Genomic DNA, 18,697 nt, shown 5'->3' on the forward strand with positions numbered 1-18,697 from the left:
GCTCATATTAAAGATTGCAATATCTATAATCTCCCAATGGGGGGAGACTGGACTAAAATGGGGGGGGGGGGGGGTGGAGGGGGGGCTGTGCAAGCTGGGGTCACCCTGAGAGCTTAGGGGGGGGCTGGGCAGTAGGACCTTCTCCACTACCGCCCACCCCTCCTAGATTAGGGCCCTGGGGCTGGAGTGGGGAGTGGGATAGAGAGGGGATCAGGGCAAACTCGTACCACTCAAAGGCTGTCGGAGACAGATGAGCACTCCACACACACGCACGGGCACACGCTGCAGCTCTTAGGAGATACACACACACACACACACACACACACACACACACACACTGGGAGGAGACAGATGGGTTGCCATGGAGGCAGGAGACATGTGAAAGCTCAAAATGCTAAAAAAAGACACAACAACAAAAGTCTAAACCTGAGTCTGACATGTATATGCATTATGTGAGGCCTTGGAACATAACTCAAGGAAGAGGCAAGAAACAAACCGACAGAGAGGCTGTGAAACAGTAACCACCATTTTGAGGAATCTGTTACTGAACAACTGACTCAAGTCAGTCAGCGCTTGAGGTTGTTTTTTTTGCAACCCAGTAGGACAGTATCAAAACCACCGAACTCCAGAAAAACCAAAGCCCAGCTCCACAGAGACCCCAGCTGACATGAAACCTGTGTCGACCCCCGACCACCTACAGGGACAGAAGACACAAGGGGGGGAACAATCTGCCGAGCGTGCCCTCGAGACCCCCGGCCTCCACAACCCAATAAAGACACAACAAGCCCCCCCCCCGGTTCGGGCCGGCGACGACTCCGCCCCGAAAAAGTGAAACGCGACGACGTCCACGGCGTGGCGAGGTGTTTTCGCTACGGTGCTGCAGCGGTGCCTACTGATGGTGTTGTGGAGACTGAGCCAAGGCTGCCAGCCAGAGTAGCACACTGAGCTACTATTTTATGCAGGCTGCTGGAGGACGAGGCATGAATATGGATGGCAGAGAGAGAGAGAGAGAGACAGAGAGAGAGAGAGAGAGAGAGAGAGAGAGAGAGGGAGAGAGAAGAGAGAGAGAGAGAGGGAGAGAGAGAGAGAGAGGAGAGAGATGAGTAGAGAGAGAGAGAGAGAGAGAGAGAGAGAGAGGGAGAGAGAGAGGAGAGAGAGAGAGAGAGAGAGAGAGAGAGAAGAGGCAGCGGCCATTGCCTATGCAAAGACTTCATTATGCATAATGCAGCTGGTCTACGTCTTTCCAGAGCGCGCGCGGGGGGGGGGGGGGGGACGCGGGGCCGCACCTACGCGCCGGCTTTCTTTTCCCTCTCTACCTCTCTCTCTCTACCCCTCTCTCTCTCTACCTCTCTCTACCCCTCTCTCTCTCTCTCTCTCTGCCCCTCTCTCTCTTTCTACCTCTCTCTCTCTACCCTCTCTCTCTCTCTCTCTACCTCTCTCTCTCTCTCTGCCCTCTCTCTCTCTCTCTCTGCCCCTCTCTTCTCTCTCCTCTCCCTCTCTCTCTCTTCCTCTCTCTCTCTACCTTCTCTCTCTCTCTCTCTCTACCCCCCTCTCTCTCTCTCTCTGTCTCTACTCCTCTCTCTCTCTGCCCCTCTCTCTCTCTTTCTACCTCTCTCTCTACCCTTCTCTCTCTAGCCCTCTCTCTCAATCTCACACTCTCACACACACACACGTACACACACGCACCCATACTGTGTGTAAAACACGGTGCACACACAGATGAGCAAGTAACACAAATGCCAGCGCCTCCCCCCCCACCCCCCCGAATACACATTCTCACACCCAGCGCTCCCCTGCATCCAACCGAACGCGGAACACTTCCTCTCTTTCGCTGTCTCGCTCTCGCTCCCATCTCTTGAACCCCTCCACTCGTGTGCACACACATCAGTGCTCGCTCTCTCTCTCTTTCTCTCTCTCTCTCTGTACCTCTCGTTCTCTCTCTATCCCCCCCACCACCCCGCCCACGTCTCCCCCCCCCCTCTCTCTCTCTCTCTCTCTCTCTCTCTCTCTCTTCTCTCTCTCTCTCCTCTCTCTCTCTCTCTCTCTCTCTCTCTCTCCCCCCCCCTCTCTCCTTCTCTCTCTCTCTCACTCTCTCTCTCCCCTCTCTCTCTCTCTCTCTCCCCCTCTCTCTCTCTCTCTCTCTCTCTCTCCCTCTCTCTCTTTCCCCCCCTCTTTCCCTCTCTCTCTCTCCCCCCCTCTCTCTCTCTCTCTCTCTCCCCCTCTCTCTCATCTCCCCCCCTCTCTCCCTCTCTCTCTTTCCCTCCCCCTCTCTCTCTCTCTCTCTCTCCCTATCTCTCTCTCCCCCCCTCTCTCCCTCTCTCTCTCCCCCCCTCTCTCTCTCCCCCCCTCTCTCCCTCTCTCTCTCTCCCCCCCCCCTCTCTCTCTCTCTCTCTCTCCCCCTCTCTCTCTCTCTCTCTCTCTCTCTCTGTCACACATCATGGAGCTCCTCTTCCCATGGAGACAGATGTAGGATCATTTTCAGCCAGACTGAAACTCTTGTTTCCAGTGTGTTGCTCCTGCTCTTCTCCTTCCCTTCCTCCCTGAGCTTGATTCCCTCCCCCCCACCCCCTCCCCAATATATCCATCGCTCACCTTTCCCTACGCTAGCTTGGATCCTGGAAGTGTCGTCTTGACGGGAGGCGTTTCAAGCCTTCGTGTTTTGGCGTCTGTGCCCAAGTGCTCTCCCCCCCAAAAAACGGCGAGGCGTTCGTGTGTCCCCCCCCCCGCGTGTGCGCCGAGCGAGGGCGCGCGGGGGAGAGGGGGTAGGGAGGGAACGGTGGGGCACAAACAGACAAACTGCACCGGGAAAGGGGAGAGAGTGGGTTAGGTGTAAGCTAATGCATAATCCTCGGGGGGGGGTCTTGAATAAGTAGGTGAGGTTACGTCTTATCAAGGAAGGGCTTTGAGTCGTCCCACCCCTTCATTCTGTACACTCTGCCCCCCAATCCCTTAACACCCCCCCCCCAACGCCCCCCACCTCCCACCCCCCACCCCTACCCCCCAGCCCGTGCTGCGTCAGTGAAAAAGTGTGCTACTTCAGCAGTCCCGCGAGGCCCGCTCTCCCCTCACATCAAAGCAGCCAGTTTTCTCCCTTAATGTGAATATCAAATCTGTGGATCACAAGTCCCAGTTCAGTCTGCATTAAAAAAAAACGCCCCTCCCCCAACCTTTAATTCTGCCCAGTGATGAGCCAGAGAGAGGGAGGGGGAGAGTGTGCAGTGAGATGGAGGGAGGGAGGCAGGGATGGAGGGAGGGAGGAAAGAGAGAGAGAGAATACTTTCGACAAAAACAACCACCTGCTTGCCATGTTTGTACATTTTGACTACATGTAGGCTAGCTAACCAAAATAGGAAACTGAAGACTCAAGGGGAAAGACGATGGTAACGCTGCTCAATTTTGCGCACCTGAGCTACCGGTTCTCCTAACGCACGTTCAAAAATCCATGCGCTGACAGGTTTCGCGTGGCGTTTTCTGTTCTATAAATAATTGTTTTGTGGTTGACGGTTTCAGTTGAGTTATTCTCCCTGCTTTGCATTTTCGAGATTTATCACTAGCCCATTAACTAATTCAAAGAGGAGATGGCGACACAGGAAGGTCCGTTAGCAGACATGGCAGCGAGGTGTGACATCCTATCGGTGGGGCGTGGAGCTCCTTCGTTGGGGAACCGTAAGCTGAGGTGCCCCGATTGCTTTGCGCTCTCATTTGCTTGCCACCACTGCAACGCGCCACTCCTATACCAGCACCGAGCGCCAAGGATGTTTTACCAAGGCGTTAACACCACACCAAATCATAACGGACCCTCATTCTGATTACGGACGTCACTAAGTGGAACACAGACCATGCCCAATGGTTTACACTTCACAAATCGATTTGCCATCAACTGCAGTGAAAAAGTTTTTGGGGGTCAAAGAAAAAGATGGCGACGTGTACATGTGACAAACGACAATATCAACATAACACTGTCTGTCACGTCAAATAATTTGAAAACCTGATTATTAGATTTAAGATATTAGCCTACCACAATTAGGACACGTCACACATTTGAGATCAAATTTAAAATCGTGTACTAAAGCCCATATAGCAGTCAAAAATAAATATATGTTTTAGTATGAAAATGCCTCTAAAATAGCTTTAACTGTGGAAAAAACTGTAGGCTATAGGCTTGTTAGAACCATCGACAATAGCGACATTCATAAGAGAAGCTTTAGTAGTCAATACAAGAAGTAGTCCAGGCCTGGATGCAAATCATAAGGCCCAATGCATATCCCTGTAGCCTACTGTAGGAACATCTGTGGATATATTCGATTGTAAAAAATAGAGACGAGCGCTGTGAGCAGTCATTGGTACTCTTTTGGCCCTTGACCCGGTTTGCTGCTCTGTCATTGGGTGATACTGCAGATCGCAACGCTAATTGTGCAGCTGAGAAGAGAAGGCAGCTGGGGATTTGGGCTAAAATGGAGAGCGAAGAGAGCGAACAATTTAGCATATTTCTATTTTTTACGAGGGAGGAGATGGAGGGAGGGAGGGCAGGGGACGTTTTCGTGGTGATAGTTTGGTGGTAAAGGTGTGAGTGCGGGGTGGTTGGGGGGAGAGGGAGGTTGAGTGCTATTTGATTACGATCCCTCCCAAAATTGGGCGTATAAGCCTATCTTTACAGTTGTATGTAAAAAGGTGGAAAATGGTCCAGGCTTATTTTATTTTTTGAATGCTTCCATTTATATTAACTTGACTCTTGACCCTGGCCCTAATTCAATAATTTCATACACATTTTAAACATAAAGCAACATTATCATTAGTTTTGGTCAATATGCACAAGAATATTGAGAAAATTAAAAGACATTTTACATCGAAATACATTCCAATCAAATTATTTTTGAATGTGCGACCTCGCAAACAGACGAAATTCAGTTTGTTAGTCCGTAAGGTGCGGTTCCATAATATAGGCCTAAAGATTGAAAAAAAAACAACAGGCCTATTAATTAGCATATCTTTCTCAATAATTGCCATCTAGAAATGGTTTAAGGGCCCCACTGGTTTTTTCTCCTTTTTTGTAATTGGGCAATTATGAGCCTATTGAATTTTGTGTTTAAGTCTAGGCATAGCCTATATTGTGTAAAAACACATTTCTGTCAGACATATAGCTTATTATTTATATAAATCATAGGTTTTAAGTAGGCTATATTGTGTGAAGCTACTTCATAAATCATAGGCTATTGACTGTCACTGAAATGAACTAAATCCCAATTTGTGACAACAGACCAACGGGGGTGTCCCCTTCCAATGGCTTCCATATACTCCCCCTCCCCTCCCCGCGTGCGCCCGCACACACACACACACGCACAAACACACACAAACACACACATTCACACACACGCACACACACACACACACACACACACACACACACACACAGCGCACCCTGGGTTCAGGTGCGCTATTAGTGGGAAACACGCCTGGGCTTGTCCATATGTACCCACGCACCTGGGGTATCTAATTTCGTCAACTAAAATAGATCAAATTATACATTTATAGGGACCGCTCGAATGCTAAACTGAAATCGTATATTTATAAAGGTTTTAATGATATTCGGTAATTGTGCGGATAAGACTTTAAAAGGACCTCAGATGTATAGAGATATAAAAACAAAATATCAACTATAATTTGCAAACTGTGCCGTATTCTCAACTCCAACATCAAGAGATAGAAACGAAAAGCAAAAATGTTGTCTGACAAACAAAGGCATTTTACATTCATATCTGCAAACCTTGCCGAATTCTTCATGTCATTTTGATAACCACATCTAGGTATTGTTCCAGGCCTGTGCCATTTATGAAATCGTCATTCATAACCTTACATGCATCACTCTAAACAGGCCGAATAAACAAAGGGTTATGAGAAGGCCTGGATGTAGAAATGCTGTTGAGTTTCTGTATTATTTTCAACGCAGATTTGTTCAGGATTATTATAATACACTGTAATAGCAGGAGAGATCAACTTGGTAATAGGGTCGGGGATTTGCTGCCATATTGAACAAGCCTTTGAAATATGAGGATTTCATTTCTTTCGAAAACACAATGCAATATATTGAAGACAAATTAAATCACCAGAATTAAATGCAAATGCATCTGAATAAATAACAATTCTTAAAATATTTAATTGTTTATTCATTGTGGGAAGAGGCCTAATTGCTCTCATCATTTAGGTGAAAGGGGGCCTTTATTTGACACATGGCAACGACTCGTCAGCTGCAGAGTCTTGCCAAAAATCTTCTGAAGATTATCTCCCAAAAATCACAAGAGCCCCCCTTCAGAATGATGCGCCGGAGCTTTCAGCCAGCGCTCAAACACAACCATATATACGGACCCACAAAACCACACCAACGAAGCGCACACAATCACTGCTGGCCCCCCAAAAAAACAATCGAAAAACGTGAAAGGACCATCAAATAATATTCTCCACTCATAACAAGAAATAACTTTTCGGCCAACATAAGTTTTTGAGCATCATAAAGTAATAGATTCAGGCGTTCAAAACATGTTTCCATTTCCCTGTCTTCGACACCGTTCCCTCTATCCAGCCATTTTACATATTCATAATTCTCCTTAGTATAATGCGAAAACAAACCGTGCTATCTGCACCATCTGCGGCACCACGGACTGGTGCACACGACCACATAGCAATCGAAAAAGAAAATGAACTTCACACGTTAAAAACAAATAACCATTTAGTTACTACCTACACTTTGCTGACACAATTACATTTTTAAAAGTAGGCTGATTCGTTTGGCAAACTCCTAATTCCATGGCTTCCAATAATAGATCAATACAATTACATGGCCATCCCCACCGAATTTCTTAACAACTTAGATTCTGCTGCCAATGATTACAATACTACAATACTCTTGCTCAAACTGCAATAACTCAGGCACTGTAGATAAGCGAAATATAAAGGAAATAAATTATAAAGCCATTGCATTACCTTCTTGGAGAGAGTACAGCAAGAGTAAAGTTACAAGCCACATGCCATAAATAGCAGGTATATTTTTCAGGAATGTTTGGCAATCCTGGCGAACGTGCGGCGCAGTGTTTGGCCAGGCGAGTCTCCGTGCTGGACTGGCGACTAGGCTCCCCGGCGGACTCTCCAGCCCTGCTGCCCCGCTAACCATCGCGGGGAAATGAGAACTGCCTGAGCCCCGCCCATGCACCCTCCTCCCGATGTCGCTACCATGCATAGAAACCCTCCCTCCGTACTCTAATGAAACGCCGCCGAACGATGCGCCACAGCGAGAGCTCAACACTGATCGAGATGAGTTTAGCAGCGGTCATTCCATTCGTTCCCATATGGATATGCTCGGGCGCAGACAGGTGGAGTTTTGGGCTTGCCACACAGGTGAGCGTGCCCACCTCTGTAAAAACGACTTGCTAACTACATTTGTCCTTTGCGCAATGGATATCTATTCGGAGACTCTTCATTACTTAATCCAAATTCGCTTTATGAGTCATGACTTTGATTGGGCTCAAGCGTGGTATAACTGACTCTCAATACGCATTGACATAAACGTTATTTCCTCCGCAGCAACAGAGCCATATGCACTTAGCGGCGTGATGACAGACACACAGAACACACACACACAGCCGCACGCGCGTACATGCACACACAAATACACTCACACAAGGATAGAGGTTCCAACCAGAGAATATTAGTTGTGTACTAAAAAAGGTCAAATCTTCCTCACGTTCCGAAACCTTGAATGGCAGCGAACTTCTTTGATATTGATGCACCTAATTATTAGCAATTAGGCCTACGTGCGCACATGCTACTACTTATACGAACAGACGACTTGTAAATGATTGCGGTTCAAAAATACTTTTCAAACTGCGCACATGCACTCAGAATAGGATTAAAAATTTAGAGGAGCACACACTGATTTGTTGTTATGGATTTTCAGATTGCTGAAGAACTTGGTGGAATATGCAACTTTCACGCCAATCACACAATGTGTGTGTGCGTTTATAGTCGCCTACAACTTGTAAGCTTTACCATGACAGTTTGTGTGTTTTGTCATCCGCTTCTGACTCATCCATGATGACTTATTTACTCAAGAATAATTAGCCCAGGACAGAGCAGCCTCGCTGATGAATGTGCTTTGTCAACCTGTCCCAGAAACCTGTCGGCACCACAAGTGTGCATCCGTACACTGACCTGTTTAAAACATTCATCTCTTTCTTCTCTCCACATCATTCTAGTAGCCTGCAAGCCTGACTGAGCATTGGCCTGGTCTCCCACCGAATTGACAGGTGATGCAGTTAACTCAACTAACCTCTCTGTTTATTTGCCCTCGCCGAATTTGTGAAGTCACCTGACTTTAAACACTTTGGAACCCCTCATTCCGGGCCCTATTCCATGAGATAACCTGTTGCCTACAACAAAACCACTGTGTGGTTATACTTTCATATCTTGTTTTGAAAATACATGTCAAATATGCATGCACAACTGACGTATCTCATTCATTTGGAATGTTTTTCGTTGCATTTGGGCTACATAGGCCTGGGTCAATTCGATATGGGAGAAATGTTTGTCAAACTTGACAACGCTTCCTTTAACACATTGATCGATTATTGAGAGGCCTGTTTACATTGCCTACGGAACAGCTACCTATTGTGTAGAAACATAACACCTATGTTGCTCAAAATCCAATCCAAAACACAACCGTTTCCCAACCGACCACCCAAAAGGATTTCAAAAACATTTTTTTTACTTCAGCATCAACTTGTCCCTACTTGCCCGATGCGCGCCTCAACTTGTCTCAGCATGTCGGCGTCCTGTCTTGAACCATTGGACTGGGGGTGGAACTCGCGCCTCGAGAGGCATTTGCTAAGTGTTTGCTGCCACCCCCTGGTCGAAAGAAATCATACAAATCAGGTATTACTTATTGTGAGCAGTGAGCGGTTGAGAAGGTTGCAGGACGGCAGGCACAGGTGACGAGGTCGTCGCCGATAATGCCGTACCCTACCATCCAAATCGTGGTCAACCTGAATACATTTCCCGCCAAATGAGCACACGTATAGAACAACAGTTTTATTAACAGGAGTCAGGTCACAAACTGAACAGCCACATTCTAGACACGGATTCTCCGTTTGCCTTCTAACTACATCGTTACAGTGGTGAGCAAGGGCATCCTACTTCACACGACGACAGACCAGGCTATGTCACGAAGTTGTTATGGTTGTTTTTATGTAACATGTACAGCAAACCTATGCTAATTCGAGCATCCATTCCTCGCTGTCCAACCTCTGGGTAGTAGAAGGGTGTCCGCTGATCTGTCGTTGTGACTCATTTCTCAGTGCTCGCAGGCCTGTAGACGAAGCACGAGACAAACCATTGGACCACAGAGGATTAAGGTGTGTTACTTTGCGGTGAATTATTAGTTTCTTCAAGTACAATGTCAAATCTAAATGTATTTGTAAAGTATTTTCAAAGCAGTGTGACAGAGGACTTCACAGAGGGCTTCACATATGGACATAGTTCTGTACCTAAATAGTTTGTGAAACGTAATAGTGTGGGATGCATTTGATGTTTACTTACTTTGCTTTCCGATTTGCCCCACAGTTCAGCTTCTTACCTGCGGCACAAAATACACAGCACAGTCAAATGAATAGCTCTGTTTCCTCACACAGTCACATCCACAACACTTGAGCTTAGTCATGTTTACAAAAGCACACGTTCCTAACAATTGCTCATTAAACCACCACCCATTACACTGAACATAAACATTTACATTTAGTCATTTAGCAGACGCTCTTATCCAGAGCGACTTACAGTAAGTACAGGGACATTCCCCCGAGGCAAGTAGGGTGAAGTGCCTTGCCCAAGGACACAACGTCAGTTGGCATGACCGGGAATCGAACTGGCAACCTTCGGATTACTAGCCCGATTCCCTCACCGCTCAGCCACCTGACTCCCCGTAAACACATTGCCACCCCTTGAAGTAGCAGCAATGTCGCCACAATCATCGGAAGATTGGAAGATAACCCACGAAGACTCAATTTTGTCAGCAGGCGTTTGTGAGCAGGATGGCAAAACTTACTGAAAAGGATAGCAATTCCCACCAAAAAGAGCACGCCAGCGAAGATGAGTCCTCCTTTTCGAATTAAATAATAGTCTGATAGGAGAAATAAATAGCAAAGACAACCGTTCAGGACAGAACCAATTACTAATCCAAGCACACGTGTTGTCTTTGACACCAGGCTAGGTTTGAGTCACACACCGTAGTTGAAGTCGGCGTCCACAGGGTCTGGTGTGTCTGAATTGTGGAGACAAAATAAAGGGAAAGGATATGAAAAGGAATGCCAACAACAGTGTCAGGTGGCTGAGCGGTGAGGGAATCGGGCTAGTAATCCGAAATTTGCCAGTTCGATTCCCGGTCATGCCAACTGACGTTGTGTCCTTGGGCAAGGCACTTCACCCTACTTGCCTCGGGGGAATGTCCCTGTACTTACTGTAAGTCGCTCTGGATAAGAGCGTCTGCTAAATGACTAAATGTAAATGTAAACATTATCATTCCTGTGGTATTTTGAAGTCTTGGTGGAAACTTGTGTGGTAGAGCATTCATAGATTGAGAAGTCTTACCTCCGCCCATGTTGTACGTCTGTCTGTGTTGAGAGCCGCAGTTTGAATGAGGTCAGGAGCTGGCTGCTTGAAGGGAGATGCTTAGACAAAACTTAACCCTGCCCACACTATCCAAACACACACACACTAATCTACAATGTATTACAGTGTGTTCCCTGGCAATCATCAGTCAATGTCATCAAAACCAAGTGGGAACAATCCACATGGCTGTTAAAAGATTGCTACTCCTTCAATAGAATGAATCAACTGACATAGAGAAACAGAGAGCCAGAAGTATGCCTTCCCTATTTGACTATTTGAACATGAGCTTCTGACAACATGCCTTCTACATAGTGAGGAAGTTTAAGTACAGTTTATCAGTACGTTGACTAAAACAAGGAGGGAATGGGGATTGTGTGAGAACATGATCAACAGCTGTATATCCGACAAACAAGAAAATGGTTTGAATTTGAATTCAGTTATCCGGATCATGTTTGCGGGGATGGGATCAATGATGTTGTAAAGTTGGGATGAAGATAAGAGAACAAAACGATGTTTCCGCTTGGTTCACAGTTAAACTGCTTACTGTAAAGGTGTCCAGGGTTGAAATGATTCTCTCAGCAGACAGCGTGGTTGGTGGAAAAGTTAATGATTGTGGGGGAAATCAGCTAGAACCAGGTTCCAAACATGTGATTCTCTAATGCTCAAATTGCCCTTCATGACGACAGACGTAGAGACACAACAATGGTGAAAATAGTGGAAAACCCATGTAGTACAAAACAACCATCTCCTCTGAGATAAGAGACTCACCCAGGAGAGCGAGGAAACAGCAGTATGAGTTGAATTCAGTAAGTGTGTGTTTGTGTGTGGTTGTGAGTCTGTAGGGGTCCGAACACACGTCTTGTGAGCATGGCTGCGTTAGTCCTTCGGATAATGACATAACATAAACAATAATGTCCTCTGTAAACCTCTAGTTTGCCATTGAGGCCTGCTGGATATTAGCTGGTCATTTATTCACATGTCGACATGCAACAACTCTCTCACTAATGTTCTCTTCGCCCATGTTCTCTAATAAATGGAAAATCCACACTACCTTGTCGAGATGTAGTTCCTAGAAGTGGTTCAACGGCTTTTTTAAACCAGTTTGTAGCAGCACGATAGTTCTTTGGCTAGTATCTAGAATCGAAACGAACAGTTAACGGTGTTAACTGACCACATTTATCTGTGAAGGGTTGCTTGTGTTGAGCTTCACTTTTCTCATTCCATTGTGGCTGTGAAGTAATTGATAGCTTGTTTAACTACATGTTCAGAGCAGTTTCCCGAATGGATCTCTCCCCAGTAAAGTCCATGACAACATGGGTTTGATAAGTCACATATAAATGATTTCAATCTACTACCCACTGACTTGGATGCCATATTGAATGGTGAAAAAATAAAACAAATAATAATAACCTAGATGATAACAATGTGAATGAATTTGAAGGAAATCAATCAAAGGTTTATTCATGAATGCATGTCACACTGGAGTTTGAAAGTGAACATAGGAACGACATCTACCAATGATCAGTGCCATCATGTAATCTGAGTTATCAGAAAAGATGCAAAATACACCAATCCTTCTCTCATCCTTCACATCTACATATTACAAGAAAATTGTTGTGGAACAACAGAATGTGGAAAAGTCAAGCTGAGGTTATCTTAAGGAATCATTCTTGAGTGTCAACTGTTACACGTCAGCAATTACTACCAACACAATAAATAGAAGAATTTGACTTGTAATAGTTGATTTCAACAGCTGTATGTTTTGAGGTTTGTTCAAGTGTCTTTAGTTGATGTCACATATGAGGGTCAAACCCTTATTTGAAATCTCCCTGGTCACACCAGGCTCAAGACTGGACGTCGAGAAGGAGTTTCTCCGCTTGTATCTTGTCCAGGCGAGACAAGGCCGCGTCTGTGACAGCGTCTGGGCTCGCGTCAAGGTTTCGATTGCTGGAAGGGGTGAGAAAAACACATCAGAAGGCCCTCGGTGACATTCAGCTCGCTGTGATTAGATACGAGGACACGCTGAGGCGGCACAAACGTCACAGTGTCACGACAAGCAACTCAAATACGTGGGTCGAACGGGAAACCGAACCGAGTTCTCCATCGAAGACGGAGACTCGTGCAGGGGGGGCCCCCTCACCTGCATCTTGCTGTAGATCCAGGGCAGGAGGCGACTGACCCGGCTGTACACCCCCGGGCGGTTCCTCCGCCCGCAGCCCGCCCCCCAGCTGGTCACTCCCGTCAGGTACCAGCGCTTGTCCACGTCCTTACACACCAGAGGACCCCCACTGTCACCCTGAGGGGGAACACACACGGTGGGACACTGAGACTAGGACAGTGAAGGGCAGGGATCGCCCTCGTAGAGACGTTCGAGCGATTTCTTTGGCGGTCGTAGCCCCCGGATCGTCGACTGACCTGGCAGGAATCCTTGCCGCCTTCCAAATCTCCGGCACACAGCATGTTGTCAGTGACTCTGCTTCCATACACCGTGTTTTGGGTACAGACAGCCGAGTCAATGATGTCCACCGACACCTCCATCAGGTTGTCGGAGCCTCGGCCTGGGCGGCAAGCACACACAACAAATCCCATCATGCAACTGAATTGTCCTTTTGGGGCGTGCTTCCTTTTCCTTCGCGCATCCTTTTGGCAATTCAACGAATGTCACTCACCTCCCTCCTCCGCGGTGGTGCCGTATCCCGTGGTCCAGCAGGTTGTACCAGGAGAGAAGACCTTGTCACTGACTGGCAGGCACGCTGGCTGGATTGAATCTGTCGCGACACAAACACAAGTCATCGCCGTGAGGTGCGTAACAACGCATCGTCGACCAGAACCTCCAGCCAACACGGCTTCGACCCCTCCACATCCCCCCCCCCCCCTCGTAACTGTCGTGAACAGAGGCGACACTGACTGGATGTCACCACGGGCTGAATGAGCTTCATCAGGGCGATGTCGTAGTCGTTGGTGTCGGAGTTGTAGCTCTCGTGCAGGATGATCTTCTCCACCAGGTAGGGGGAAGGCAGCGTGCTCTGGGACACCATGCCCACGTACACTTTCCAGTTAGCCGGCACCAAGTAGGACGAGTCTTTCCTGGAGGGGGGGGGGGGGGGGGGGAGCCAGTCTGTTTATGTTGATACAGGGTAGGGGGGACTGTTCGTGGACGGGTAGACGCTCAGCGGTAGAGCGTTGGACTGCAAGAGGTCGCAGGTTCAAATCCCCCCCTCTACTTCAAGTTACTTCGGATAAACACGCGCACGACTGAATGAATACGTCGTTATTATCGTTGGTAGGTTTCCCCCCCTGTACATTTTACATTTAGTCATTTAGCAGACGCTCTTATCCAGAGCGACTTACAGTAAGTACAGGGGCATTCCCCCGAGGCAAGTAGGGTGTGTGCCCAAGGACACAACGTCATTTTTCACAGCCGGGGAATCGAACCAGCAACATTCTGATTACTAGCCCGATTCCCTAACCGCTCAGCCACCTGACTCCCTGTACACTGACCTGTTAAAACAGTGTGCCGCCGTCACCACAAAGTCAGGGGCCACCAGGGAGGCTCCGCAGGTGTGGTAACCCCGGAAATGGAGGCTGACCTGCCAGGGCCACTGACCCAGCGTGGACTGAGCTCCCCCTATGATTCTGTTATTGTACGCCGGCTGTCCACAGTCTGCCAGGAAGTAAGCCAGACACAGAAGCAGTGTCACCCATTGGACACTAGAGGCTGCAATTGGAAATAGTTTTCGAATGGGGAACTGACGAGGTGGTACAGATCATGATATTGACTGCTACTCACTGACACACTGCAGAGAGACGACTTTCTGGTTAGGGCACGACGAGCTGAGGGTGCCAACACAGTACGTTTATCATCCCCTCACATTGTTAAATGCTTTTTTTTTGTTACTTGGTAAGTGTTGCGCGGTACTCACGTGCCCGTCACTTTTCCCTGGATGGAGTTTGACGTGGTGCTGGGTGATATGGTGAGGGCGGAGGAGAACGTGTTGGTCATACTGCTGTCTCTGTAGCTCCTGAGTCAGATGACAAAGACAAGGTTAGGAACACTCATCACCACAGAGCTTGAACAACACAAGTTCATTTTTGTATGTCCAGCGCAGTTCACCGTAAGATGTTTTGAAATGAAAAAAATCGATAGAGAATGTTCCGGCAGTGTGAGATGTTGTGACAACACACGACAACTGTGTTGACTTTACCGTGTGCCTGTTCTGTGAGGCTGAAACGGTAAACAAACGTGTTCCTATCACTGTGCAACGGACTGTTCAGTGTCTGTTCAGTGTTCTGTGTCTGCCTTCAATTGCTCCACAAAAGACTTCCCCCACATCCTTCTTCATATTCCTTACGTATTTGTACCATGACATAAGAGGCGCCAAGACACAGTGTAGAAAAGACCCCAGACACGCTGACAATGACTTTGTTGGCTGCACCAAATCCACCACAAGAGAGCAGCAAATCCCGCTGAGAGACTTGGTGGAGACTTGTTAAGAGCATTTCCTTGCCGTGCATAAACCAGGTCCATGCTCACCCTCTGAAGCCCAGCTGGGCGCAGGTTTGGTCAGACAGTGTCTTGGTCCAGCCGCTACTACACACAGGGAGGAATCTTCCGGACTTGGCGGTCTTCACCTGCAGAGCCCCGTTGGCCGCGAACCTAACTGTGACACACACACACACACACCTCAGCCTTTAGCAGTAACGGATAACACAGACACTGAAAGAGTCGCGAGCGCAGGCAGGCGTCGTTTGTCGTTTCTAGAAGCGTGCGGAAGCGTTTGGTCGGCCGCAGGAGAGGACTGACCACAGTTGGTCTCGTCGCTTCCTAGTTTGCAGTTCTTCAGCCCGTCACACGTCACCACGGTGGCAGGGCACGTGTCCCTCTCCACCTCGCTGGGGCGGTAAGACGAGCTGTTGCTCAGGTAGCCCGACGCCAGGGAGGACCCGTAACGCACTGCACGGGGGGAGGTCAAAGGTCAGATCAGGTCAGTCCCCCGTGAACCACACATGGGCAGCGTGGGGAAAAAAAGTCAGATCACAGAGGCCCATCCGACTACATTAGAGGAGATTTCAAATGGAACCAAATGATGAAGAGTGTCCCAAACAATCTGTCGATCTTCTTACCCCCTAGCCATATTGCGATGGCGATGATGGCCAACAGCAGGGTGGTTCCTCCAGAACCTCCGAAACACCGGGAGCTGCGCGGACAGGAGACGCCCTTCGTGCGACGAGGGGCTGCGGGGAGGACAGAAAGTAAACGTTCGCAGTTTGGAAAGGTGCAAAGGGGACAAGATCAAGTTCATTCTCCTGAAGAAAAAAAAGCAGATTTTGCCAATTCGGAAATGTCACATCGGTAATGCTGAATGAGAGACACACGCAAGACACGTATGAATCTTACGGCTATTTTGTTGGTTGACGTGGATGACGTTGACCTGAGGGAGAGGCTGGGGGATGTAGTACGGCTGGTAGGGTGGCAAGGTAGGGTCAGGAAGGCCTCTGGTATCTACCACTTCCACATACCGTGGGGGGAGCGAGGTGGGCACACAGTTGTAGGGCGGTGGAGCATCAGTCTGCTGTGTGACAGAAGGGAGGGAAATCAAGACTGTGTCCAACATTTCCTTTTGATGATGGTGATGGGAGTCAGGTGGCTGAGCGGTTAGGGAATCGGGCTAGTAATCTGAAGGTTGCCAGTTCGATTCCCGGCCGTGCTACTTGACGTTGCTACTTGCCTCAGGGGGAATGTCCCTGTACTTACTGTAAGTCGCTCTGGATAAGAGCATCTGCTAAATGACTAAATGTGATGTGATGCTACTCCTCGTTACACCGCATTTCTAATCAAACAGAACCCATATAAACAGTTGGTTGGTTTGGATATGGGAGTGACAGCAGTCATCCCTGATAGCAGTCCAGTGAGGGTTAGAGGGCTTACCAATAAACACAACTAAAGGAAAGTTGTACAGCAGCCAATTGTGCTAATGTATCACAGTAAAGGTTATTGTTACCTAAACAGAAATTGAAAATCCATGACTTTTATTTATTTTTATTTTTTACTGTGCTGTGTAAATAGTTGCACAAAGCTTGCTTAAAATTTGTACATTAGTGTAAAAAAAATAATCCCACGCTTACTTTATGATAATAACTTTATTCCCTCTCTATAAACTTCATATAAGTATGCTAAAGGATACAAAGTCAAGAGGGTTGTTACTGGATGTGTTAGTAGAAGCACCTGCCTGGCTCCAGGCGGTACACATGTACTGTTGACGGACCTGGAATTTTCTAAGAGTAAGCATGCTTCAAGGAAAACACGTCATTTGCTGATTGCTGATACAAACAGATATTACGTATTGTGCAGTTAGCATCTGACAAATTAAATATCTAGTGTGTAAAAACATATTTATGAACACTATTAAAATATGTATTACATTAATGTATATATATATGATAATAATATGTTAATATGTATTAAAGTATTTATATAGGTTTTCATCTGTACACACTAGATGTTTAATTTGTTAAATCAGTATGTGTGTCAGCAATATTTCGATGTTATCCATGACTGTCTGCCTGAGTCAAAAGCAGATATTTTGTACCTTTGTTGACAACATTTTATCAATTCGTAAACTGCAAGTTTTTAAAATAAGAGAAACCACGGTGTGTTCTCTGTAGCTGTCGGTGATTGTTAACCCAATCTGAGCCCAACACACTGACCCAGACCAAGCCACTGGGAACACAGACCCAAAAACCACCATCCATGCTTGTATTATTAACACATGAGAAGAAAACGATTCAACACAAACATACAAACCTTTTTAGACATTGTAAGCTTCTCTGAAGCATATATTTTTTTTTTCATCACAATTCACGTGAAGAAATTCAAGAAATAAATCAACAACACGAAATAAGTCGTCTTGGTCTGGCAACATACTTAAACGTGGTCCACATGAACGGCACCGCCAGGTCTGTAAACAGGAGAGCAGGCTGCGCTAAGAGCAAATGCTCCGTTTAACAGTGGACAGAACAGTACAACTGCCCCTACCTGGTCATTTTCCATTGGTATGTGTACGAAGGCCCACCCAGGCAGTGAAATGTGGAAGCTGTGGTCCTCTCAGAGGAATTGTAGATAGCCTTACTGTACGTTACACGGTAGTCTCATCGGAGGCTCAGGTAATCCTACTACCTCCTACTACTACTGGGGGTTCATCTCTGGAGACTCGGAATCAATTGTTCCTTATGTTCTTGTCACTGTCGAGTTCTTGTGATTCACTGCTATACCACTCCTTCAGCAGTCATCAGCAACCAATACACTGTCCTTCCCCTACCTGCATAACTGGTTCCAGGTCTGGTTAGAACTGTCACACACACACACACGCACACAGCAGTGACTCAAATGAAAAAATAGCTTCATCGCAGTTAGGGTCAACAGCAGCTTCCACTGGTCTGTGAAACACTGCGGGTATAAAATGTATCTTGTCAACACCCTTGCTCTTATATTGTTTTCAGTTGTCTATGCCTGTGTGACAGGTACTGGTCCTAAAAAGAAATGTGAATGAACAATGGCCTCGATGGAAACAGTTACTTGACACGCATTATTTACGATCACAAAATCCCAGATCTTCCTTATCGACATCGGTGCAAATGACCCAGAATGAGTTCCCTATTCAGTCTTATGGGAAACATCAAATTACAAGCCAAGTTTTTCTCTTTGGCTGGAATAGTTGGTGATTGTTCCAACATGATCCTGTTATCATTAATGCTGGTACACCAGCATTAAGATTTCTATTGAGGTTGTTTGATTCTAATCAATTTAGAATAGGAACAACAGTCTGCCTGTTTGTATGTTTTGGCAGAAAAACCATGGTTTATCTGATGAGGATCACAGTAGTACATTGAAAGGTACAATGGTTCTCTGCTACCAGATACTGTGGTTGTACAGTACCTTCTCTATGGTAATTTAGTCTGCTGACGGTCCTGCTCAACTGGTTACCAGAACGAGCCAGTTTCATTGTTAAGACAGAAGAATGTGTGTGTGCGTGTGTGTGCCAGATAG

At 46.9% G+C, this 18,697-nt stretch overlaps 3 protein-coding genes across 5 annotated transcripts in view; all 3 read right to left on the bottom strand.

The window, feature by feature from the left end:
* LOC134013545 (cell adhesion molecule DSCAML1-like) overlaps nt 1–8,084 on the bottom strand; it is a 14,533-nt gene extending 6,449 nt beyond the window's left edge. The window contains 3 exon segments of the mRNA XM_062453050.1: nt 105–237; nt 636–694; nt 8,041–8,084. Of these exon segments, the coding sequence (XP_062309034.1) occupies nt 105–237; nt 636–694; nt 8,041–8,084 (236 nt within the window).
* Nucleotides 8,085–9,057: 973 nt separating this feature from the next.
* Nucleotides 9,058–11,056, bottom strand: fxyd2 (FXYD domain containing ion transport regulator 2). Of its 2 annotated transcripts, XM_062453515.1 has the most exons (5): nt 10,630–11,053; nt 10,268–10,303; nt 10,088–10,162; nt 9,586–9,622; nt 9,058–9,355 (listed from the first exon to the last, which is right to left on the bottom strand). In XM_062453515.1, exons 1-5 carry the CDS (start codon nt 10,637–10,639, stop codon nt 9,334–9,336), a joined length of 180 nt encoding a protein of 59 aa, XP_062309499.1. In that variant the 5' UTR covers nt 10,640–11,053; the 3' UTR covers nt 9,058–9,333. The 2 variants fall into 2 exon arrangements, with proteins under 2 accessions (XP_062309499.1, XP_062309500.1); XM_062453516.1 differs by lacking the exon at nt 9,586–9,622 and having other exon boundaries at nt 9,058–9,357; nt 10,059–10,162; nt 10,630–11,056.
* A 1,025-nt stretch (nt 11,057–12,081) lies between these two features.
* On the bottom strand, nt 12,082–17,985 carry tmprss13b (transmembrane serine protease 13b). 2 transcript variants are annotated; one of them, XM_062453396.1, is made up of 13 exons: nt 17,687–17,977; nt 16,049–16,223; nt 15,775–15,885; nt 15,455–15,604; nt 15,185–15,311; nt 14,574–14,672; nt 14,441–14,484; nt 14,152–14,314; nt 13,559–13,737; nt 13,320–13,418; nt 13,066–13,208; nt 12,791–12,946; nt 12,082–12,597 (listed from the first exon to the last, which is right to left on the bottom strand). In XM_062453396.1, the coding sequence occupies exons 1-13, from the start codon at nt 17,699–17,701 to the stop codon at nt 12,583–12,585; spliced, it is 1,476 nt and encodes a 491-aa protein (XP_062309380.1). In that variant the 5' UTR covers nt 17,702–17,977; the 3' UTR covers nt 12,082–12,582. The 2 variants fall into 2 exon arrangements, with proteins under 2 accessions (XP_062309380.1, XP_062309381.1); XM_062453397.1 differs by lacking the exons at nt 14,152–14,314; nt 14,441–14,484 and having other exon boundaries at nt 17,687–17,985.
* Nucleotides 17,986–18,697: the final 712 nt, after the last annotated feature.

The sequence above is a fragment of the Osmerus eperlanus genome, chromosome 27, assembly GCF_963692335.1.
Source record: "Osmerus eperlanus chromosome 27, fOsmEpe2.1, whole genome shotgun sequence".
NCBI lineage: Eukaryota > Metazoa > Chordata > Actinopteri > Osmeriformes > Osmeridae > Osmerus > Osmerus eperlanus.

What these genes read in the sequence shown, in the direction of transcription:
- fxyd2 (XM_062453515.1), bottom strand. An exon ending in GGACGCCGACTTCAACTACG is followed by an intron (nt 10,163 to 10,267) that starts GTGTGTGACTCA and finishes TTCTCCTATCAG; the next exon opens with ACTATTATTTAATTCGAAAA. An exon ending in GGGAATTGCTATCCTTTTCA is followed by an intron (nt 9,623 to 10,087) that starts GTAAGTTTTGCC and finishes TTTGTGCCGCAG; the next exon opens with GTAAGAAGCTGAACTGTGGG.
- tmprss13b (XM_062453396.1), bottom strand. An exon ending in TCAGCCCGTGGTGACATCCA is followed by an intron (nt 13,419 to 13,558) that starts GTCAGTGTCGCC and finishes GTGTCGCGACAG; the next exon opens with ATTCAATCCAGCCAGCGTGC. An exon ending in CACCACCGCGGAGGAGGGAG is followed by an intron (nt 13,209 to 13,319) that starts GTGAGTGACATT and finishes CTTGCCGCCCAG; the next exon opens with GCCGAGGCTCCGACAACCTG.